The sequence below is a fragment of the Manacus vitellinus genome, unplaced genomic scaffold, assembly GCF_001715985.3.
Source record: "Manacus vitellinus isolate BGI_N305 unplaced genomic scaffold, ASM171598v3 scaffold_11_pilon, whole genome shotgun sequence".
NCBI lineage: Eukaryota > Metazoa > Chordata > Aves > Passeriformes > Pipridae > Manacus > Manacus vitellinus.
The window spans coordinates 1,398,138-1,422,307 of record NW_021938895.1 but is presented as its reverse complement, the minus strand read 5'-3'; the positions used below and the strand labels follow the sequence as shown (position 1 = coordinate 1,422,307).

The 24,170-nt window shown below is 43.4% G+C and overlaps 2 protein-coding genes across 2 annotated transcripts in view; one reads left to right on the top strand and one right to left on the bottom strand.

Moving 5' to 3' along the window:
• The first annotated feature begins 1,351 nt into the window (after positions 1-1,351).
• On the top strand, positions 1,352-7,860 carry LOC103755583 (opsin-5). Its single transcript, XM_018088916.2, has 4 exons — positions 1,352-1,424; positions 4,936-5,229; positions 5,808-6,139; positions 7,513-7,860. Exons 1-4 carry the CDS (start codon positions 1,352-1,354, stop codon positions 7,858-7,860), a joined length of 1,047 nt encoding a protein of 348 aa, XP_017944405.2.
• Positions 7,861-11,443: 3,583 nt separating this feature from the next.
• The window catches only part of MMUT (methylmalonyl-CoA mutase), a 15,347-nt gene continuing 2,620 nt past the window's right edge, over positions 11,444-24,170 (bottom strand). The window contains exons 3-12 of the mRNA XM_029965832.1: positions 23,875-24,032; positions 22,590-22,761; positions 20,449-20,697; positions 20,061-20,172; positions 18,674-18,789; positions 17,979-18,094; positions 15,623-15,754; positions 13,375-13,522; positions 13,097-13,264; positions 11,444-11,861 (exon numbers count right to left, since the gene is read on the bottom strand). Coding sequence (XP_029821692.1) covers positions 11,733-11,861; positions 13,097-13,264; positions 13,375-13,522; positions 15,623-15,754; positions 17,979-18,094; positions 18,674-18,789; positions 20,061-20,172; positions 20,449-20,697; positions 22,590-22,761; positions 23,875-24,032 — 1,500 coding nt within the window. The 3' untranslated portion in view covers positions 11,444-11,732. The remainder of the gene's footprint in view (positions 11,862-13,096; positions 13,265-13,374; positions 13,523-15,622; positions 15,755-17,978; positions 18,095-18,673; positions 18,790-20,060; positions 20,173-20,448; positions 20,698-22,589; positions 22,762-23,874; positions 24,033-24,170) is intronic.

The window sequence follows — 24,170 nt, the reverse complement described above, 5'->3', positions numbered from 1 at the left end:
ATTGCACATGTGATGCCCCGTGTACTCTTGTGAATTTTACATTTCCCTATCATGGAATCATAGAACAGTTTGGGTTGGAAGGGACTTTAAAGCTCATCTCGTTCCAACACGTTCCACTAGACCAGGTTGCTCCATCTAACCTGCCCTTGAGCACTGCCAGGGATGGGGCATCCATCTATGTCTGAACAGAGTAAAATAGGGCAAGCAGAGAATGATGCTAATGCAGCATATTCAGGTACTGGAATTAAATAATTTAGCCTAGATCAGCCCTTCACTGTCCTGGCTGGGTGCTGCCCTGGTTGAAAGTGAAGTTAAAGTTAATGACATTGCAACTACAGAGCTGTAAGTCTGTGCACCAAAATCAACACCTGTGTATGGAAACAGAGAGATGGGCTTGTGACACACATTCAGAGCCTGGAGCCAAACTTGGCATTGTTTAAACAGACAGAAAGAGCATTATTATACAATCACAGAATCATAGAAAGTGTTTGAAGGGACCTTAGAGACCATCTTGTTCCAATCCCCCTGACATGGGCAGGGGGCACTTTCCACTAGACCAGGCTGCTCATTATGATGGTTTGATTATTTAGATCATGATGATTTTAGGCTCAGATATTATAAGGTGAAGGCAAACATGGAGATGAGGCCCTGCTGTGGCTGTTTGCCAGGTCAAACAGCCAGAGTGTCACAGGAGTGACCTTTGAGGTTGGTTCTCTGGTGCTTTGCAGTCATTCACAGATTCAGCATCCTCTAGTTCTGCCCTGGAGCAGTTCTAACAGCCCTGTCCTCAGCAGTGTGACTTTGATTCTGCTGAGCCCCTGCAGCAAACAGCTTCCCTCTAACACCTCAACACAGAGATCCCTTGCCCCAACCTCGTCTCTCCCATAGTCAGCCATTAACCTGGAAAACGAAACTCCCAACCTTCCTTCCCTTGCCTGATCCCTCAGCCTGGATTTATTTCCCAGGGCTGCTGATCATTGAAAAACAATTGTTTTTACTCATCTGAGGGCATTTGCATTGTGAAGTTTCTTGACATGCCAAGGAGCAGAGGGCTGGGAGAGGAGAGGGTGGGTGGAGAGATGCTCTGCCAGCCAGGCAGGCGGGATCGCTCTGGCAGTGGCCCTGCCTGGCTTTCACTGTACCTCCTCAGGGACAGAGCCTTCCTCTCACTCCAGGCTTCTCCCCTGCCACAGCAGAGGGAGGGAGAAGGAGAGAGCAGAAGGATCCCTGCACTGACAGCACCCAACACCCAGCTCACACCTGCAGCAGGCAAACCATGAGGACGAGCCTCTTTGCTCCTGCAGCCACTTCACCTGTGATTTGAAACCTTTACCCACCTCCAGCAGGGATGATGGAGGAGCAGTACATTTCCAAACTCCACCCGGTAGTGGATTATGGAGCTGGGGTCTTTCTTCTTATCATAGGTGAGTTCACAGCCTGCTCATTTGCTTGGAGCCTGGGAACAGGCACACAGGGACTCCCTGGCTGTGCCGTGGTCAGACAGGGGAAGCTGGAGGGAAATGACAGACTATCTATTTCCCCACAGGTTCCTCTGCTTAGTGCCCTCCTGGATACCAGGATTAATCTCTGCTCTCGGATTCACAATGTTTTGTTTTGATGCTGAAGAATTGCCAGCATGAATTTGCCTCTGTGGCATCACAAGTATTCAAAATAAGTTGTTTATCTCTTACTCTGGCATCTCAGCCATGTGAGCTGAGTCGAGGCAGCTCATTTCATGGGACTGATCACGGGAAAGCAACTGGGGTCTTACCCTTTGGTGGGGGGAGGTGTCATTTTGCTGTGTCTTGGTAGGATGAACTGCTATAGAACAGCAAAGTGTTTCCAAATAGCAGTTCTGGTTTTTTTTAGCAGCCTGTTTGCCCTGCTGCAGGCAGAGTTAAAATGAAATACAAGTGGGGATATCTACTAGCCTGCTCCAACGTGGCTTCAGTTAAGTGTTGTCTTCCTTGTCACCTTGTTGCATGTACACAAGGATCTGTTTTCTACTGTTGTGGATTTGGGGAGGAGTGGAATTGATCTAGGCATGCTTTCCACCTGGATTTTGCCAAGGTGAAAAATTCCTTCCTTCAGCTCACTTGAAAACCTTGGTTGAGATAGGAAAGATAAGCCTTTGTGTCCTTTATTACTGAGGCTTTGGGCAGCAGTGCTGGGCTTCAGCATTTCACATCTCCCCCTGCTCTGCTCAATTCTCCCTGCACTCAACTGTCCTGTGCTGTCCTCTCAGCTGTGCTGACAGAATACAACTCAGGGTGAGGAAAATCCATGCCCACAAAACATCCAAGGGTTTTTCTTTGGATCAAGTCAGGATGCCAGCTCCCTTCTCTCAGAAATGTAAATATATAGATGCAGTTAAGGCAATGAATGGGAAGGGCAGCAACAAAGGGCTGGAAGCTGGAGCTTCCCTTGCTGATGTGCAACCATGCTACAGTCTCACACCTCTCCTAAAGGGCTTTTAGGCATTGAAACTTCAGGCACAGCTCCCAGCACTGGATCAAGAGCCCTGTGTGGCAGCCAGGCTCACTGTATTGCATAGGGGCTCTCAGAAATGAAGGACTGAGTTTAACTAGAAACCATGCTGTATTTAGCCATAGCTTTGCCACCTCACTGGGGCTGCCAATTTATCCCCAGGAATTATGTTCTTATTAGGAAACAAAAAGGCCAGGGCATGGGCTGCAGCACTCATCACCAGTTATTGGATTACTAGCCACTCTTGTCCAGTTTTGTCCCATGCCAGCCAGCAGTCCCATGGAGAGTGGGACGGAGGGGAAGAGCTGCAGATGAAGCAAAAGGGAGGGTGGGTTTGGATGTCTCTCTCTGAGGGTGAGACTAAGGGCAACTTCTTACATCATGTTTAGTGATTAGGGCTCTCTCGAAAGCAAATCAATGGGGTTCATGTTCCTCCTGAAGCCAGAGGATGGTCAGTTTTGGGCTCCTCACTACAGGAGAGACATTGAGGTGCTGCAGCAAGCCCAGAGAGGGGTAATGGAGGTGGGGAAGAGCCTGGAGCACAGGTCTGATGAGGAGCAGCTGAGGGAGCTGGGAGAGCTCAGCCTGGAGAAAAGGAGGCTCTGGAGGGACCTTATTGCTCTCTACAACTCTCTGACAGGGGGTTGTAGCCAGGTGGGGGAAGGTCTCTTCTCCTAAAGTAACAAGTGACGAGATGACAAGAAACAGTCTCAAGTTGTGACAGGGGAGGTTTACTTTGGATATTAGGAAAGATTTACTCACCAAAAGGGCTGTCAAGCACTGGAAGAGTATGCCCAGGGCAGTGGTGGAGTCACCATCCCTGGAGAGATTTAAAAGACATGTAGATGTGGCACCTGGGGACATGGATTAGTGGTGGGCTTGACAGTGCTGGGTTAATGGTTGGACTCGATGATCTTGGAGGTCTTTTCCAACCCAAAGGATTCTGTGATTCCACGATTCTGTGTCCCAGCCTGTGGCTGTCATTTTTCAGGAGGGTGCTCTTCCCACCAAGCTGCAGGTTGCTCTCTGTCAGCAGGTGCTGAGCCACCGTGGGCATCCTCCTGTGTGTGCAGAAATACAGCTCCCGAGAGCTCAGGGAACTCTTCCAGTGTATCCAGAGGTGCCAAGTGAATATGTGTTGTCAGAAAGGGAATGAATGAGGGATGTGAGGTCTCAGATTTGTGTCTCCCTTTTGTTTAAGCCTTGCCCTTGACATCTCTGCGATTTTTGTACTAATGCCAATACATTTATTTTATTTTGTTCCATGTGCCTCTCTTAATTCCTCAGTGGGCACTTTGTTAAGTGGTATCTGTGGGCAAACACAGCCTTCCTGCATCCACACCCACAGGGGAACATGACAGAAGCTTTTTCTGTCTGCCTCTCTCACATCTGAGTTTAGAGGACAACTCCTCAGGAAAACCTTTGAACAAAATGTCTCTCCAGCACCATGTTCACTTGAAAAAAAAGAGAAAACGAGTTGTTTGGTACATGCATTTCTGACACTGCTGTCATGAACAAGCCCTGTGGCACACCTGAATAAGATATGTCTGACAGGTCCTTTTGCGAGGCAAACTCTGGGTCTGTTGCACCCCCCTGGCTAAACAATTCCCGTGGTCCCACTGCACAGAGAACAGTGGAGCTGTCTGAACTGCTGCACGTGATGATTCTAAGGGAACACTGAGGACCCTGAGCTGCCCAGCCAGCACATGCACAGCATCGGGGCAGCTCAGAGCCCAGAGGGTTTCAGTGGAAGATGCGTTGCAAAGAGGGAAGGCTTTGGGAAGTGGAGGGCACATAGATGAGAAAGGACAGGCAGGCAGGACAGGCAGTTCAGCTGGAGCTCTTCAGCAGGAAGGAGAAGTAAGTGAGGATATTCTTTCTCAGCACAAGGAAGACGTGGAACTGCTGTAGTGAGCACAGAGGAGGCCGTGATGAGGCTCCGAGGGCTGGAGCCCCTCTGCTGTGGAGACAGGCTGGGAGAGCTGGGGGTGTTCAGCCTGGAGAACAGAAGGCTCTGAGACCTCATTGCAGCCTTCCAGTGTTTAAAGGGGACTTATAAAAAAGAGAGAGTGACTTTTTACACCGGCAGACAGTGATAGGACAAGGGGAGCATTCCAACCCCTTGCCATGGGCAGGGACAGCTTCCACTAGATCAGGTTGGTCCAAGCCCTGTCCAACCTGGCCTTGAACACTTCCAGGGATGGGGCAGCCACAGCTTCTCTAGGCAATGTGTGTCAGAGTCTCAGCACTCTCACAGGGAAGAATTCCTTCCTAATAGCCAACCTAAACCTGCTCTCTTTTGGTTTAAAGCCATTGCCCCTTGTCCTATCACTACGTATCCTTGTAAAAAGTCCCTCCTGCAGCCCCTTTCAGATACGTCACATCCTTTCCAGGGACTTCTCAGGTGTGTTAACTCTGTTCTTGTCTGTGCTGATTCTTCTCTTTCAGCCATCCTGACAATCCTTGGAAATTCAGCTGTCCTTGCTACAGCTGCAAAACGCTCTTCCCTGCTGAAGTCACCGGAGCTGCTCACAGTGAACCTGGCAGTGGCAGACATTGGGATGGCCATCAGCATGTACCCGCTGGCCATCGCCTCCGCCTGGAACCACGCCTGGCTGGGAGGAGATGCCTCCTGCATTTACTATGCCCTTATGGGCTTCCTGTTTGGAGTCTGCAGCATGATGACCTTGTGTGCCATGGCTGTGATCCGGTTCCTCGTCACCAACTCATCCAAATCCAACAGTGAGTCATCACCTGTCCGGTAAACTCGTAGTAGTGTGTTTGGGCAGGACTGTTGTGGAATATGGCATGGAGTATCAGGGCAGTAACAGTAGAATAAGCCTCAGCTTTTAGTCCAATATCAAATCCTGATGTTTCCAGAACGATCTGATTAAATTCTTTACTAACCAGTGAGGTTTTCCACTTCTCAGTTTTACCAAATGAAACTACCTGAGAGCGGAGAGCCCAAATGTTTTGCTGGACCAGACTGTCTTCTCCTCCTATTTGTATCCAAGCAGACATACTGGATTTTGAGAAAGGAGTATTCTCCTGGCATTCCAGGGCTGGGACTACAGTAAATTTGTGGTCAACTTGATCATTTAAAGCTCCCTGACTAACTAAGCTTTAGATGAGCACTGAGAGCTGTGTTCAGGTCTCACCCAATCTATGGACACTTTCTCAAGAAGACCAAAGGTTTGGGAACTGCAGCAGCAGCCCAGGTGTATCTGTAGCTACCATCCTTCTGTTTGAGGAGCAGTTATGGCAAAAACCATGTGTCTGAGGTGAGATCCATATATACTTCCTCTTCCTCTTTCTTGCAGGTAACAAAATCACCAAGAACACCATCTTCATCTTGATTGCTTTCATCTGGCTCTACTCCTTGCTCTGGGCCATCCTACCCTTGGTAGGCTGGGGCTACTATGGCCCTGAGCCCTTTGGCATCTCTTGTACAATAGCCTGGAGCAAGTTCCACAACTCCTCCAATGGCTTTTCATTCATCCTGAGCATGTTCCTCCTGTGCACAGTCCTGCCTGCGCTGACCATCGTTGCCTGTTACTTGGGAATTGCCTGGAAGGTTCATAAGGCCTACCAAGAAATCCAGAATATTGACAGGATCCCTAATGCAGCCAAACTGGAGAAGAAGCTGACACTGGTGAGTTATCCCCTGATGGGTTTGGAAGAGTCTGCAGTAATCAGGAGCTTGCAGAGAGCTGGCTCTGCTATGCACAACTCATAGAATCATGCCATTATAGGATAGTTTGGGTTGGAAAGGGCCTTTAAAGGTCATCTAGTCCAACCCCCATGATGACCTTCCCCCTCACAATGACCCTTCATTGCTTTTGTGTAGTATTGACCAAAGTTGGAGATGTGGTTCCAGTCTCATCCATACTCAGAGGAGCACAGAGCTCCTGAAAACCTCATCATTTCAGCAGCTTGGTCAGGATAACCTATCACAGGTACAGAACAGATTGTTAAATCTTTAGGCAGTTGCACCAAGATTTTCATGGATATATAGATTTCCAGTCATGCTGGAATAGCTGTTGAAGCCTTCCTGTTGGAATGAAGGTCTTGTTCTCTCATCTCAGATATTTTCACTTGACAGAGTGGCTATGCTGAGAGAGAGCTCCACAGAAATTCTGTATGGAAACAGGATTTTTTAATACAACATTTTTTCAAATATGCACTTCAGTTGTGCATTTCTTGTGGAAAAGCAGAATTAATCCAAGATTTCTAGAGGCCAGTCATAGAATCCCTGAATTTTTAAGGTTGGAAAAGATCTCTAAGATCAAGTCCAACCATTAACCCAGCACTTCCAAGTCCACTACTAAACCATGACCCTAAGCACCACTTCTACATGTTTTTTGAATGCTTCCAGGGATGGTGAAACCACCACTGCCCTGGGCAGCCTGTTCCAATGCTTTACAACCCTTTTAGCGAAGACTTCTTTCACAATATCCCATCTAAACCTCTGCTGGCACAACTTGAGGGCATTTCCTCTTGTCTTACAATTTCTTATCTGAGAGAAGAGACCCCCACTTGTCTTTCAGGCAGTTGTAGAGAGTGAGAAGGTCACCCCTGAGCCTCCTTTCCTCCAGGCTGAACCCCCCCAGCTGCTTCTCATCAGAATTGTGCTCCAGACCCTTCCCCAGCTCCGTTGCCCTTCTCTGGACTCCCTCCAGCACCTCAATGCCTTTCTTGTAGTAAGGGGCCCAAAACTGACCCCAAGATTCGAGGTGGGACCTCACCAGTGCCCAGCACAGGGGGAAAGTCTATTGGTGGAGCTGTTTTGGGGTTGCATCTCCCAGGACAGGTCAGGGAAGGAGATGAAAACAACAGCTGCCTCATAAGAAATGCACGGTGTAGATCTGCTGGGTGGGACTAGAAGCCTCTATGCCCTGTCCAGTGTTACATGTGCTCATGGCACAGCTCAACAAGCACAGCTCCAGGTATTTCAGGTTCAAGCATGCTGGAGTATGAGGCCCTGTTGGTACAGGCTGTGAACTGAAGGCCTGTGTTCCCTTCCAGATGGCCGTGCTCATCTCTGTGGGGTTCCTGAGCTCCTGGACCCCGTATGCGGCCGCCAGCTTCTGGTCCATCTTCAACTCCAGCACCTCCCTGCAGCCCATCGTGACGCTGCTGCCCTGCCTGTTCGCCAAGTCCTCCACAGCCTACAACCCTTTCATTTACTACGTCTTCAGCAAAACCTTCCGCTGTGAGATTAAAAAGTTGCAGTGTTGCTGTGGCTGGCGAGTCCGTTACTTCAGCTCCGACAACTCCGCGGAGAATCCCGTGTCCATGATGTGGAGTGGGAGGGACAACGTCCGTCTCTCCCCGGCGGTCAAGCTGGAGAACCCGGGAGCTGCAGCTCGTTGAAACGCAGCCACGGGGTTCACAGCACAGGTCAAACCTGGGCTCAGTCCTGGGCCTAAGTAAGTAGGGATGCAGCACGTGGGGTTGTCACTGCACATCTTATGCCAAATATAGAGGTTTAATTATACATTTTTAAGCAACTCTCAAATATTGGCTTTAGACTACACAGAAAAAAATCTATTTTTTTTTTTCAAAAACTTCCACTTTAGAGGAAATAGATTTATGTACTAAACATAAAATCACGTAAACTAAACTTATTTTCAGGGAAGCAGCTATAATTAAAAGGGAATTTATTATTTTCGTGTTTTTTTTTTTTTCTTATACTCCTGATTTTTTAATGCAATTTATCTGCCAGCTCTTGGCTGCAGCAGTAAAACAGCCATCAGAGGAAATCGTAGGCTGCACACAAAGTGTTACCAAATAAATACAGCTGAGAGTGTAACTTTCAAGCAATACAGACTGAAAACCATATGGGGAGCAAGAAATATTCCCTGCCAGGGAAAGATGGTAACGTGGCTGCTCTCAAAGCGTCTTGTGGTTCCTTGCTCCCTCAGAGGTGTAGTTCCAACTCCTCAAAACACAAGTTCAAGGAGTCGAGCAGCCTTAGTTGGAAGAGGTTAGGTGGGAACGTGGCAGCCAGTGAAGAATGCCTTCTGTGTGTCCCAAATGGCACAGTGGGAAGTGAAGGAAGCTCCCAGCAGAAGGAATGGTGCACTCGGGCGGTTTCTGGATGAGGCACAGCAGCTTTTCTGCCATGAAAGCTGTTGGAGCATTTGTTTTAAATCATGATCGTTAGGGTTGGAAAAGACCTTTAAAATCACCAGCACAGCACCCCCACCATTAAGCCATGTCCTCAAGTGCCATACCAATGTTTTCAGAACAATTCCAGGCATGGTGACTCCATCCCTTCCCTGGGCAGCCTGTTCCAATGCTTTACAACCCTTTTTCTGGAGGAGTGCTCTGTATAGGATGACACGAGGCATCCTCAAGATAACCTGACCAGCAGTAAATTGTCCTGCAGTGAGGTCTTGGCTCTCATGGCTTCCATGGGAGCTCCTGAGATCCTGAGTTCCCCACTGGCTGGGGCACTGATATGATTGCCACTGAAAACAGAGGCTGCTGATTCAGTTTAAAGGATAAGTACAGTCACACCAGGTTTAGCCAAAGAGATTCTGGGGTGGAATTGATGAGCTCCTACAGCTTAAATCTTTCTCCAGCTTACTGTCTGTGATTTTAAAGGACACAATACCTACCCTCAGGGTTTGAAATCTCCGACAAAATATGGGTTGGTGGCTGCAGCAGCTCTTGCTTCCCCTGACCACACAGAATCAGAGAATGGTTTGAGTTGGAAGGGACCTTAAAGATCACCTCAGTTCAATCCCCCTGCCATGGGCAGGAACACCTTCCTGGTCTAGTGGAATCTCCACCAAACCTTTGCATTGGGTTTGGTGGAGGCAAGAAGAGTTAAGTCACAGGCAGCTTTGGCCCAGATTTTAAACAACAATAGTGAATGGACTCTCAGTTCTTGAAAACTTTTGCCACACTCAAACCGTGATAATTAGTTCCATTTTGTAAACTGCAGCTAAGGCCAAGTGTGGGATTACAAATAGGCTTAAAGACTTCTGTGGCTCTGAGAATTCCTGTTACATGTCTGGATTACAAAAGAACAAAGAAAATTAGGCAGGAGCTGTGACATACACTAAGGCACTAAGTAATTCCTAAATTGGGGATTAGAAAATGATAAGGAAATCCCTTGAAATCCTGCACTGGAAGTGTCGTGAGCACTAAAGGAGCTTTATTTTTAAAAATTTGTGGAAAATCCCTAAATTAAGTTGGCCTCCAGGACATTATCTTGTCCTAGGTTGTCACTCACAGATGCTCCATATGGAACAAGGCTGCACTCAGCCTTCTCTCCAAATACAGTGAGGTGAAGCATCCTCTGGAAAACAGTCACCTCCAACAGCCCCTGGCATGTGAAAATGGGAAAGGGGGAGAGGAATGTGAGGAGCAGGAGAAAACACCAGCAACTGAGAGGGGAGTATATGAAAACTGAAGGAAAATCTATGGGAAGAAGAGGCAGGAGAGCCTTATGCAAGTGTGGAAAGGGACTTCTCATGGCAAATGTCAACTATCAGTACTTTTTCAGCTTTAAAAAGTAACCTGATAGGTAAATGAAACTGTAATTCAACCACCACCTCCTCAGAGTTTTTGCTCAATTGCTTGATGTTTAAAATAAAGAGTAAAATAAATATTCCTATCAGCTGATTGCAGATCAGTGACTGGAACAAGGACATCCAAGTTAATAATGTAGCGTAATGGGAGCTTCTGCTGGGAAAAACTTAGGAGCAGAACAGGTCCACATCCCTTTGTAAATGCTTTTAAAGTGTATGTAACATGAAAAATAAGCCGCTCTGTAGCAGGAAAAACTCTGTAAACCCCAAAGATCTGTATCCTGTTCATGTTTAAATACAACACTTTAATAGCCCAATCTATTATTAACTGTTTATGTACTTAATTTTTAAAAATCTAATCCAGGTGTTTGTGTATCAAATATGGCTCAAATTTATTTTTCATTTTTCAGACTCAGTAAGAAGCAAATCCAAACTTCCCCAGTAGAAACTCTGAATCATAGGTGGGTTTATCTTATATATAGGAAATTTAAAAGGCAGGGCTGCCCTTGACCAAAGATCCAGGAAAGCCAGTATAGCATTAATATCAGGGGACTAGTTGTTTTGTTTTTGTTTTTTTTAGTTTTGGGAAGTTAATTTATGGTCAAATTATAACATAATTCCAGATATATATATTCCATATATATATAAAAAATTATAAACTAATTCCATGGTATTTCCTATCCAGCCCTGGACTGTGCTGTCAACAAAATGATCTTTTCAGACATGGAAGCAGGATGCAAGCTCTTCCCTCAGGAGTGAGTCTGGGCACCTTATGTTTGCAATCACCAGCACAGTCACCCCAATGCAAACAGATATTTAAGGTAAAAACCCCAACAGATCTGGCCTGTTCACATTTTAGGAGTTCTCTCACCAAACTGAGGGAGTTTACAATGCAAACACCCACACCTGAGTGAGCCACCTTTGGCTCCTTTCTTTCCATTGAGGATACTCCTCCTCCCTACTCAGATGATGACATATAAAGTTAAATAAGAAAATTAACACTGATTTGTATTAAAATAAATTGGAACTCAATGCCTTTTTGATGAACGGCTTCATAGAATCACAGAATGGTTTGGGTTGGAAGGGACTTTAAAGCTCATCTTGTTCCAACCCCCTGCCATGGGCAGGGATACCTCCCACTAGAGGAGGTAGATAAACCATAATTTTTGAATTTCATGGTTTAATAAGATACAAATATTGTATGTGGCAGTAGCCCACGCAGGAGCAGCTGTGCACCTGTGCTCTCTCTACAGCACTGCTGTTCCCTGAGATGTCACCATTTTCCAAATCAAAGTGCTGCTGGATTCAACCATATCTCTGCTGAACTTCAGTGATTTTGCCTGAAGAGTTCCAGGTCCACAGTGACTGCCAAAAAAATGCAAAACAAGTTCTCTACATGCAAAAGAGACCAACCAAAAGAGCTGCAATTAGTTTATTTATCAGTATATCTGGAAAAAAAACCCAAACACACTTTTGTGAATTCCCTTCATTTCCTGAAGTCACAGTTCTAGAGATAAAATTTTCTGGTGAGTACATATATAAATAATCCTCTAATAGAACAAAGCAGAGAGTTTACAACTTTCTTAGAAAGCACAAAACACCAGGCCAGGGGGCAGTAGAAGCAGTTTGTGGCTGGCCATCCCTTGTGATGATCCCGTTCCGTAGGCAAGTGGTGTAAGGCTGCTGTGACGTGACATTCCAGAGTTACATGGATTGCTGCCTCTTCTCCAGGCACTTCTCAATGTCATCCAACACCTGCACAGCTGCCTTTGGAATGCGAGTCCCTGGACCAAACACGTTGGTAACGCCGGCATCATACAGGAACTCGTAATCCTGTTCAAAAATAGATTTAAGATCTACAGTTAATGGTTCAACAGAAAATTGCTCTTTCATTTATAGCTGTGTATGCTCTATCCTGTATGCTGGCCCTGAGAAAGCAACCCATCCCAGAGAAAGGCAGCACAGCTTCAAGGAGATGGGAAAAGTAGGGTAGTTAGGAGGTAAAAAAGAAATATAAAAATAAATCCATAGGAAAGATTTTATTTCTTTATAATCAGACTCATGTCAATCCTTGGCAAATTTTCAAAAGCCAACTGGTTGTGACCCTGAATGACCTAATCTAAGTTTGATCTAACTTCTAATTTTGAAAATACTGCTGTAAACAAGGGCTTGGAGCAGATGACTCCCTGTGGTCTCTTGCCATCTAAGTTAATCTAATTTTATGATTGTCCTGAAATATCAAAAAGATCTGGGAAGCAGTTCTGCATTCACTCTTACTTTTATATAAGGTATTCTGTATCTTTTTCAACCACAAATTAGTTAGTAGCAGCCTCTTGAGAGGTACTGGATAGAACACAATTTGTCTCCCAGAAAAATACTACGAGTTTTGTTTGTTCAGTTTAAAAGTCTGTAATTCCTGAATGCTTTCCTAATTAGCTAACAAAGGGAGAAGTGTGGGAAAAGGGGAGATCTATGTGCAAAATCAATTTGAATCACTGTAGAGAGAGGATAACCCTAAGGGTGATACAGCCAGGCAAACTGTGGATGAGTTAAGGAAAAATGTAAGAGAAAAGCACAGATGTGACTGCACAGTAATCAAACAAACTGTTCAATAGTTTAGGAGAAAGCAGAGGGAATGAGAGGCAACACTGAGGCCTAATGATTGTGATGGTGAGGAGAGACTGAACAGTGAATGAGATGTGTGATGGGACCTGCCAGCAGTCTTAGTCACCAGCTGTGGCTCTTCCCAAATTTATGGCTGGAAGCCATGAGGTCTCTTACGACAGGAGACAGCCTGTACCAGTGACATGCAAAGTACTGGTGATGGGAAACAACAGAGCATAAAGAACATCTCCCTGAGGCTCATCTTTTCATAACACAGCTTAATATTCCATCCCACAATTAAACCAGGATGTGGTGTAGCAAAAATCAGAACAGTTAGACCTGACAGTGCTTTGTGACCACCTTGTACCTGTAAATCCCCTCTAACACGACAGGATAGAGGAAACAGATAAAACAGCACAGATAAAGCAGCTCTTGGCCTGGATGGACAGGATGCTGCCCCGTACCTGAGGTGGGATGACACCTCCACAGATGACCAGGATGTCTGGGCGGTGGAGGGTGTTGAGCTCCTTGATGAGTTCGGGCACCAGGGTTTTGTGTCCTGCCGCCAGCGTGCTCACCCCCACGCAGTGCACGTCGGCATCCACCGCCTGCTGCGCCACCTCCCGCGGGGTCTGCGCGGAGACAGGGCATGGGACAGGGAACAGCCCCGGCCTGGGGCTTCCCTCCATTTTCAGAGGGAACATGGATGCATTTGGAACACACTGGATTCAGTCGGTCCTACCTGGAAGAGGGGCCCGATGTCCACGTCGAAGCCGATGTCTGCGAATCCCGTGGCGATGACTTTGGCCCCTCTGTCGTGGCCGTCCTGGCCCATCTTTGCCACAAGAATGCGAGGCCTGCGCCCCTCACGGTCCATGAACTTGTTAACTCTGGTGGAAAACACCTCTTGTATCACTGCAAGTCACTGAGAAGCATTAGAAGTATTTCCACACATAAAAAATGCACTGGCTGCAAGTGTAGCATAATTTCTGTACATCAGATAAAAACATCTTCTAAGTCATGGCTTGGCTATGCAATATATTAATATATTAAATTCATGTTGTATAATTACTAACCACTATATTAATATTCATGTTATACAATCACTAACTCACTTCTTGCATTTATCAGCCTCACCAATAAAATGTTCTTTTTAAAAAAAAACCACTCCACTACCCTTCTGCTTTCTAACAAAATGCTGAATTCTCTGAGGGTTTAATGAGCTGAATTACAACAAACTAAACCACAATTTTTATATTTTGAGAATAATTATGTCTGATTATTTCAAAAGTACTTGCACACAGGTTATAGAGACAGGTCCTGGATATCACACTGTGCATCATCACCATTCCACTGGGCACAAGACTGTCCAGAGAAGGATTACTGTATCCCATATTCTGTGTACTTGTTCCATTGCCCCTCTTTTTTTGGATAGTAGCTGTTGATATTTCTCTTGTATTGAAGAGCCTCAGATATTATTCTTTCATCTTATTGCTCATTATTCATGTACCACCAGGATTTGTCTGTGAGTGGGACACTAAGACTACCCCTTCTTAGAAATAAAAGCTTTTGTGGTTTTGTTTGTTTGTTTTGATTTTTTTTAATATTGTACTGGACAGCTTGAAAAGGAATTATGTCAAGACAGCCTGAGGAAGCAAACTGAGAGAGCTTGTGCTTGAGGGTGTACAGGAGTCAGGCCAGCCTAAGGACTGCTAAGAGTATCAGTGAAGCAGGTACCTGAATTGATTTGTGACATCTCTAAATCCTTTTCTCTGTATTGTTTTCTGTTTCCACATTCTTGTTTTCTTACTTCCCCATCCCCAGGCTCCCTCCCAACAAGAACAGCTCCAGGTGCTCCAAGCCTGCCAAGGCTAAAACCACATGAGACCCTGGAATTCTGGGCTTGGTTTATGTGCTGGGCACTGTGAAATCACCCTTATGAAGGGCTGTGCAAAGTGACACACAGCAAATCCAGTTTTGTCACCATGTTTACTAAGTGGTACACATGACCTTGGACATAAAGGTAGGATGGTGGTGGAGTCACCATCCCTGGAAGTGTTCAAGAATCGACTGGACGTGGCACTGAGTGGTCTGGTCTACTTAACAAGGTGGTGATTGGTCAAAGGTTGGATTCTATGATCTTGGAGGCTTTTTCCAACCTAAATGATTCTGTGATTCTCTGTAAAAAAGGGAGCTACATTTTGATTTTCAAGGAATTAGTTCAGTTCAGTTTCACGTAAAAACCATAATTAAAAATACCTAAACTTAAATATTTAAAATAAGACATTCCCCAGCACAACTACTTTCAAGTCAATCTGAACATCACCACTGTGAAGTCATCAAGTAATTCCCTTTCCAGACAGCCTGAACTCTTTAACATGTAAGCCCCAACACAGCAGGGACTGATGAGCATCGATTGGAATTACATCACCTCCCACTACAGCAATTTACCCCTGAGGGCAGCAGTGAAGGCAGAAGCTGAGAAAAGGCACAAACAGGCAGCTGTTTTCACACATACCAACGTCTTCAGATGTTTTCTCCATCGGGATATGAGTAAGTAGCACCCAGAGACTGGAAGTTGTATGTGGATATCCAGACAGATTTTAGCCTGACAGTTTTAGTAAGGAACAATTATGGGTAGATCAAGATTTTGTAATATGAATTGCTGGAAATATTTTAGAGATTACTATTACACTGAACAAAATATCTGAACAAAATCCTCAAATCATAACATCACCTTGGTGTTTGCAAGCAAATACAAGTTCAATTTTTTACTATTGTCTTACTGCACTTGTCATTCTCCTTCCTTGCTTATAGGCACAAGAGTGCCTGTCATGCTTAGCAGGTCACTGTTGTAGGTCATTGCTTTGATCTGGGGATGTCACTCAGGTTTGGGAAATGCTTTTTTAGGGCATAGTGAGTAGCACATGTACCTCCTGGATTAAATGTGAGGTTATTAGATGTCTGGCTACCTGGGAAGCAATTCTCACCTATTGATGGCATGCAGGATTTCATCACTCTCTCCAAATTCCTGGCGATAGGCTCCACTCACCATCCGGTCACTGGCTTTGTGCTCCCCGAACACCTTCTTCATGGCATCTGTTATTTCTCCCACAGTGCACCTGAGGCACAGACACAAAGCAGGAATATTATCAGGAGGCTGAAAGGAAAAGAGGACACAGGCATCACTGGCACTGGCCCAACTATTTCCCTTGCTGCAGGACAAATTAATTTCCATTCCTTTCCCTTTCAGTGCTGCAACTCTGAACATGTGACTCACCCCACTGTCACCCACTAACAGAACATGCAAAGGTAATTTTAAGAAAGTACTTTATTGCTGATGTGAGAATTGATTTACAAGTGACAAGGCAATGGGGATCACTGCATGGCAAAATATTTCAGAAAATTAATCAGATTTTCTGAACAGGGATTTTTGGGGGGCTCAGACTGTAGGATCTTGCATTTAGATGCATACTAAAACACAAAATATAAATCAAGAGGGGAAAAACCCAGGAAGAACACACAGAAAAGACTGAAACCTAACATTCTAAGTGGAATATGCTTGCCTTTCCCTTATGTTTTTATTTCAGTGTTTATTACTCTTCTCCTCTACTCCTGACTCCTTATCCACTAAGATGCAGAAGAATCTGGGAAATTTATTTGTGTACAAGTTACAACTTTTGTTTGCTACTGGACACACTGTGCACATTTGAAATAATACACACTTTACTGCTGCAGCACAAGTGAGAGAAGCAAACCAGGCTGTGCTGTTTTCTTGTACAAACATCAGAAATAACAGCCTCTGTCCTAAAGCAATTAAAAAATTCGTGCTGAATACAACTTGCTGCAAACTCTGTCAAAGGAAAGAAATAAAAATACTGCTTTAATAAAACACATGTGCTGAGATATAGAGACCAAACCAACCAACCAGCCAACTCAGCTACTGCTAAGCACATTTCAAACCTCTGGAATTCACATTTTCTCCCACATTTGTTCCTTACAACCACCTGAAAGGAGGTAGCAGCCAAGTGGAGGTTGGGCCCTTTTAAAAGAGAGATAAAATCCCTGCAAACCTTTAAATCTAAAGTTCTTAAGTAATAACAGGAGTTTTGCTTTTCAGCTACTCATGAATGCTCTCCTACTGTTTACCAACAAACTTATAAACTTTTTTTTAAAATCTCTGCCACATATGCATCCACAATGAAATAGCTCTCTCTGGAGGCAGGAATACAGTCTCTTTTCTTAACAGAGTGAGATTTTTTATCAGTCTATAGCCCTCAAAAATATCTGGTGGCTGAGGCAATATGTTTGTATATAAACTGTTTATGCCTTATTAACTGCTCAGAATTACTGCTGACCAACTGTGCTGGATCAGAGCCCTTCACTGCTCAGAGATTCCCTGTGCTTCCCCAAAAGCAGGTGATTTCCCAACAAGAGGAGCTTGGCTCTTGGCTAAGCTTTGGGTCAATCTCATTAAAGACAAGCACAACTGTGACCAGCAAAGATGTTGTTCATTTGTGTGTCCTACAGGGCATAGACTTGCTGCTGGAGACTCCTGACAAGCTCTGTGTGGGAGAAAGTGTATTCAAAATACAGTTGTTAAGTGTTCAATGAAAGAATTTGAGATATCACAGTAAAAAGAGGCCAGCACTCCAATAAAGAGCGAATTTGGTTTGCTCATTTTTGGGGCATTTAGTTAATTAAGGAACAGACAGACAGGATCTATTCTAGAGACTGATGCTGACCTTGAAACAGGAAAGAAAACAGCCTCAAAAGCACCTTGGGTGAAAAAAGTAACTGTTCCACTGGACTCTGAGAATGTCTCACTGCACCACTCAAGAGCATCTTTGACATCTTTGCCTGACTAAGCAAACTGATTTCTCCTTCAGTCAAAAAATGTTTTCACACCAATCTGTGGTGCAAGGAAAGATGAAGCAACAGAGCATGACGAGATTGTGAATATCCATTTTCACATCTCAGACACTTCTTAAGCTCCTTGACCCATGAACCAGCAGGGTGACAGAGAAACCCAGTTACATCCTGAAGCTGGTAAGATTATGAGTTGTAAACAGCACAGTGTGTATGAACAATCTCAGTTCACACAAGATTCTTTATAACTGCATGGTTCCTTGTAAGAAATTAAAGCATGGCCTTAAGAGGCTGTAAAATACAATAATGGTCTATTTGACAGTGTGAAACTGCAGCCACTTTTTACTTCCACCTCTGAAGAAAAATCCCAAAACATCTCAAGACACCAATCTCACTGGCACCACACCCAGTAACAGTGAAAAGGTGAAAATGAGCCACTGATTTTTCAAGCAGTAGTTGCTTGTTCACCCCCAGTACCTGGCACGTGCTGCTTCCACTGCAAGAGCAAGGAGGTTTCCTTCCCCAGTGGCAGCACATTTTGTCAGAGCATCCAGGCACTGCTGGGCTGCTGCATTATCTCTGCTGGCCTTCACCTACAGTGCAGGGGAAAGATATTGGGTTAAAAGAAACTGCAAAGTGAAATGGGAAGTTGAGTGTGTAAGACTGTTTGATCTCAAATATTAATTCTGAAGGTATGGAACTGGCAATATGCACTATATAGTTCAATAAGATTAGAAGTAAAAAGGCACCTCAAAACTTAAAATGTGTACAAGTCCATAACATAACTCTTAAGCCAGTTTTATCTACATTTTTACTGATTATGAAAGTAGATATTGATTTCTGGTTCCATAACCCTGTCCCTCAGTAGCTCTTGACAAGCTGCACCAAACAGTCTGAGTGACTAAGCAATGTTACCTGTTTTTAGAGCAGAACATTGCATAGCTGTTTCCTATCTTATTTTCAGGACCTGTAATGCTCCCAGTTTTTAAAGGTTAGATACATTTTCATGAGACTATCAGAAATACAATGAGGAAAATCAAGTCAATGTAACGAAAACATTTTTGTCTGTATTCTAATACTGTGTTTCAGTATTAGAGAAATTAGCAAAGCACCTTTACTCAAGTTCTATCTGCAATTACAAGAAGTTCCCTTTTTAAAAAGGTTGTTCTCACCTTGTTGATCTTCTCAATCTGCTTGGCACGGACTGTAGTGTTATCAATGGCCAGAACTTCCACTGTCTCCTCTTTCTCCAGCTGATGCTTGTTTACTCCAACAATTACTTCAGACCCTATTTCCAGTGGAAACACCAGAAACTCAGAATACATTTGCAAACTACTGTGAAAAGACACAGTATCAACAGGACAAGAACTTTTTGAGCATTATAATGCATTATAACTATATTCATTTCAAACATGTAAGATTTTCTCTTATAGAAAGGATTTAAGTCTGTATTCTCCAGATTTTATGATGAGAGGTGATTAAATGTATGAACATTCAACTCAGGGAACACTGGGCCAGAAAAAAAGATATGAAATGGAACAATATTTATCTTACAAACTGATGTAGTAATGAGCCCCTAATATACATTGGCCATTTTCTATTTTTAAGCTTACATAAGTGAATCTTATAGAATTAAGCAGAAGTGCTGGTCTCCTGCACTCCTCTGCATTTACTTTTCTGACTTATCAAATAGAGTGAAGTTCCTACCTAAAACTACTCCATGTGAATAAAAATGGAGTGGAAAACTATATTTTAGCTTTCAGCCAGTATGAACTTATCAATCATTTTTTTTTGCAGTGCCTGATAACATTAACATGCTCTTTGAAGCAACATCAAGTAATTTACCTTGGGAGAGAAAACACAGAACTTGACTGATTATTCTTTATTGGTCTTAATTAGGACCTGCTTCAAATTTATCCTCTATACAAAGAAGTTCATTTAACTTCTTTTATGTATGAGTTATCCCTGTTTTCTGTTATTGGACTGCTACTGAAACTCAGATTACAAAAAGTAGAATAGAGTTATAAGGACACATGTAAAAATATCTCTACATATATATATATACCACATGTGTACACATTCATATACACATTCGTATATCACAAATAAAGAGCTGTATCATCCTTTGCACTGCATTTTTTCTGGTCTCCAGGAATAATGGCTTCTCCAGTAACCCCAGGAATCTGGCCAGCTGCATTCCATACCGCCATCTGGTGGCATTCCTGCTTTTTAATTCAGGAATCACGGATAAAAGCTCCTATCAGAAATTAATCTATTAAGTATTGAAGGCTCCAAATATCCCTTTAAAATGGTCTTTCTAGTGCCTTGTCTAGTCTAATCTTCAATATGTCAACTAAGGCTTTTTGCACTGGCACTGTATTTCACAAATCTTTTTCCAGAAGCTTTCACTGGCATAAAACTATCACCATTCATTTTACCACTCACAATCTGTTACTCTTAAACCAAGATGACAAAAACCCAATGAAAACGTGTATAAAAACCCCTTTATACAAAGGTTTCTAGTGGCAGTTTTCCCTACTTTCACCTCCCTGCTCCTACCAGAGTCAATCCTGGCTTGTCTCCGGGCTGCACACTCTTCAATACGAAGTTTGGGAATCCCCTCAGCAACGGCTTTGGCCATTCCACCCATTTCTTCTATCTCCTCAATAAGCTGAGAAATGAAGAGGATTGAGAAAGTGAGTAGTAACAAGGTCTAAAAAAATGAGCTTTGTACTTGTACTACCATCCAAATTTTTATTATGCCTACCTGTCCAGTCCCATGCTCTAAACTGTATTTTGTAAAGTTCATTCACAAAGAAATCACTGAAGCAGAAGTGTAAAATAATTCCTTGTTTAGAAGTTACCAACTTATCAAATAGTCCCTTAAAATATATTTCTCAAAACTCCCATCCCTAAAGTTTTCCCAGGACAGGTTATGCAAACTGACCTTTAAAGCAGCTTCATAGACATCATTGGTGAGGCACTCCATGAGGTAAGATCCCCCCCAGGGATCTGCCACTTTAGGAATTCCTGATTCCTCTTGGATTATGATCTGTGTGTTCCTGGCAATGCGAGCACTCTTCACTGTGGGCAAACCCAGGGCTTCGTCAAAGGAATTTGTGTGCAAGGACTGTGTTCCCCCAAAAACTGCAGCCATGGCCTCGATCGTGGTGCGGATAACGTTGTTAAAGGGATCCTGGAAGGGAAAGGACAGCTCTGGAACTCAGAGGCTCTGCCATGGTTGGTCACACACTCTCTGCAGGGAAACGGATGCAAGACTTCCCACTGAAACACTGGAATCAGAACAAAAGCTGAGAAAAGCCCAATCAGTAACAGGCATCAAATCAAATGGATTTATCACTTGTCAGTATCTTAACACAGAGATTAATCCAGAAAGAAAGACAACATAATCAGTGTGTGAGTAAACTGATGATGGTAACAAATCAAAGCCTAACTTATACTTAGTGGTGCTTAGAAGGCCTTAATGAATCCAAGTTGGAGAGGATGGAACAGGTAGGCCTGATGTCCTCCATTCTCAGAATCCAGAATTCTTGGAACAGTGAACAGCACGTGTGTCAGACAGGTTACTAGTCAAGATCTGTTTTGGAACTAAATGTACTTAAATATTTTCATTAATGGCAACATTACCTAAAGGTAGAAATTACAGTTGCAACTTGCTAGTGCTATAAAATTGAAAGATAGCTATAGAAACAGAGTCAGTATTACAGAATATAATCTCAGTCTTTAGGTCAAAATTTTTATCTGCTCTTCTCAGACACCTGAGTTGAGTTGTATGTGAGTGTCCTCACAGTTAAAGAGGAGTTCTGGTGGTCTCCATGTTCTGAGATGGAGTGAAGACTCACAAAGTGAGCTGCCTGTACTTTTTAATGTGATTATTGAGAGAATTCATTGATAGGTCAAGACTGCACACCTACTTCTTGAAGTGCTCTGGTGAGATGAATGTATACAAAAAAATTTAGAGCCACCAATGTGGCCTTGAAGAAAGCAAACTGAACCAATGTGAGTTATATTATCCTCCATAAAGAATTGGAATTAATATCACTGTTTTACAGAACGTGGTAATTCTGCCTGCACTGGAGCCTTTCTGGTTCAAGTATTCCATTTAAAGAATTACAGATAAATGGGATTTGGATAAGCAAGAATGTAACACCTATAAGTAGGTACATATCTAAAGGCAGGTCAAAGGAAAATATATTTGCCTGCTGAAACCTACTGGAGTAAACAGCGGGCACTGAGAAGTTACATTAAGATAACTGTAATGCTTAGACAAGAAAAAAGGAGTTATGATTCCAGGCAGAAAATTATTTACACTGGAGACCTGAAGATGGCTGAATATCGTTTTAATAATATTAATATTTTTGTACCCACACAATACTTTTAATTGGAGGACCCACAAAGGCCACTGCTCAGAAAGTTCCATTGTTTTAGTTGTACTGCGTTGTTGCAACGTAAGTAAAAATTACATTTACTTCGACCAAAAAACAAGAATAAAACCAAGGCACAGAAGTCAAATAACAATGGTTGCAATCACAACCTAAAAATAACTCCTATTGCCTGACTTTGATTGAGAAGCAGGCCTTGGAATCAGAGCTGGAACTCAGCTCCGACCTCACCTGGGAAACTATGTGCACTCCAATGATTTATTTTCTAGTTGTAATGTAAGTGAACAGGAAGAACAGAGAGTGCACCCAGTTTCCAAAGAACAGATGAGCTGTAACCATTCCTTCCCTCTTCAGCAGTTGTCATCAGGGGCATGAGTGACTTCCTTGGCTCCTCATATGCATTCTCAAGCCAGCGATCCTGAGAAAAAAGTGCCTCTACTTCCTTCCTCAGCTGCATTTTGAAAAGGTAACTTACAGGACAAATACAAGAGGGGGCTTCATGCTCTGAGTCCTGAATTGATATAAAGATGTATCCAATGCTTGTGTATGCATCTGTCAAACTCAAGAGTGGGACAGGTGTCCTCCTTTAGGAAGCTGCACCTTAGTAACACCAGCAGGCCCCTTTTAGATCCACGCCATGAGAACATATTTAAGTGAGGAAGATGATGACAGTCCCATTTCTAACCTGCTCAGTGAGAGACCAGCCCGAAGTCTGACAATGAGCTCTCAGCAGAAGAGATTTGGGATCCTTGGGCTTAAACATTTTCTCAATCAAGTCAGCCCAGAGCCGCCTCCCGGCTCTCAGCTTCGCTATTTCCATGTAGAAGTTCATCCCAATTCCCCAGAAGAAGGAGAGCCTGTAATAAGAGCACATGAACAGGACAAAACATGAAACCATTCTAATAATTTTGTTTCAGTAAAGGATAAATCCTACAGCAACGTCTCTGATAATTTATTTTTGCAGATGATGGGAATGTTCCTGGACACTGATGCCAGCTGCTACAGAACGAACACGTTTATGTCAATAAAGTGATTTAGCCTCCAAACAGGGTGACTGCAAGCAAACTGCCACTGCCAGCGGCCCCTGGAGCTGCTAAACTGTCCCCAGGGACTGTTTTGGGGGAGCTCTCAGTCAAGCAGTGTTCCAGCAAGTACAGACAGTGACAGTGTAGTGCCAGGGAATACTCCCAGACACCATCTACTACTGCAGTTACACTCACAAACTACTTATCATGAGAAGACATTACATATTACAAGCAGGCTTTCATCCTTTTCCTGATGATTTTAATCAAAATCCAAATCAGCTTAATCAGGGAACAGACTGATCAATATACTTTTGCTTACTTACAGTTTTTATGATTTTTAAATGTAAACATGCACACTTCACACCAGTAAAAGTCATTATACTAAAGATGCACTTTTTTAACAGTGAATTAGCTATGGAAACAATTTGCCAAAAGCTCTTACAGAATTCCCTGTCACTTCAAAGTCTGAAAATAAGGTTGTATCTTATTCTACATGATCCACTTGGATCTTGCCACAGATGTCAGGGATGGGTTAATTCATTTGATTTCTACAGCTTGAATGTGCAACAGGCTCCATGCACCACACCTCCTCTTTTTTAAACTCACTGTATAGTTAAGGAATCTGTAAATAAACAAGACTACTGAAACTATAATTCTTGCCTAGTCTGGCATTAACTATACAAAAAATACAATATTCTGCTGAAAATTAAATTAAAATTGACCTTGACAATGCTTGTGCATGAGCTTTATTCAGTTTATTAGCCTAGGTGTTGGACAAAATAGATTTTACAACTGAAATGACATAACAAAAACAAACCCAAACCTATCTGCAACGTGAGCATTGCCAACATTGCTTGTATGCCTAAAAATACAGAATTTCATATTAAACTGTCTTAGAGGTTTTACCAAAAGTGAGTTGTATAGTTGCAAATTTCTTGAGCTCACCTTGGTGCAAATTCATCAATGGTGAGGCCAGCTTTAAGCCCAGTTCTGCAGTACTCCAAGCCATCTGCTATAGTATAAGCTAACTCCAGAATGGTGTCAGCTCCTGCCTCTTGCATGTGGTACCCACTGATGGAAATGGAATTAAATTTTGGCATATGCTGTGAAAAAAAGAGACAACAGGGTATAACAGCAAGGGGCAGGGTGGATAATTGCTCTATCAACATTCACAAATAATCCATTCACAGAATCACAGAACGGGTTGAGTTGGAAGGGACCTTAAAGCTCACCCAGTTCCA

What these genes read in the sequence shown, in the direction of transcription:
- LOC103755583 (XM_018088916.2), top strand. Translation starts at nt 1,352, where the DNA reads ATGGAGGAGCAGTACATTTCCAAACTCCACCCGGTAGTGGATTATGGA. An exon ending in GGTCTTTCTTCTTATCATAG is followed by an intron (nt 1,425 to 4,935) that starts GTGAGTTCACAG and finishes CTTCTCTTTCAG; the next exon opens with CCATCCTGACAATCCTTGGA. An exon ending in CAACTCATCCAAATCCAACA is followed by an intron (nt 5,230 to 5,807) that starts GTGAGTCATCAC and finishes TCTTTCTTGCAG; the next exon opens with GTAACAAAATCACCAAGAAC.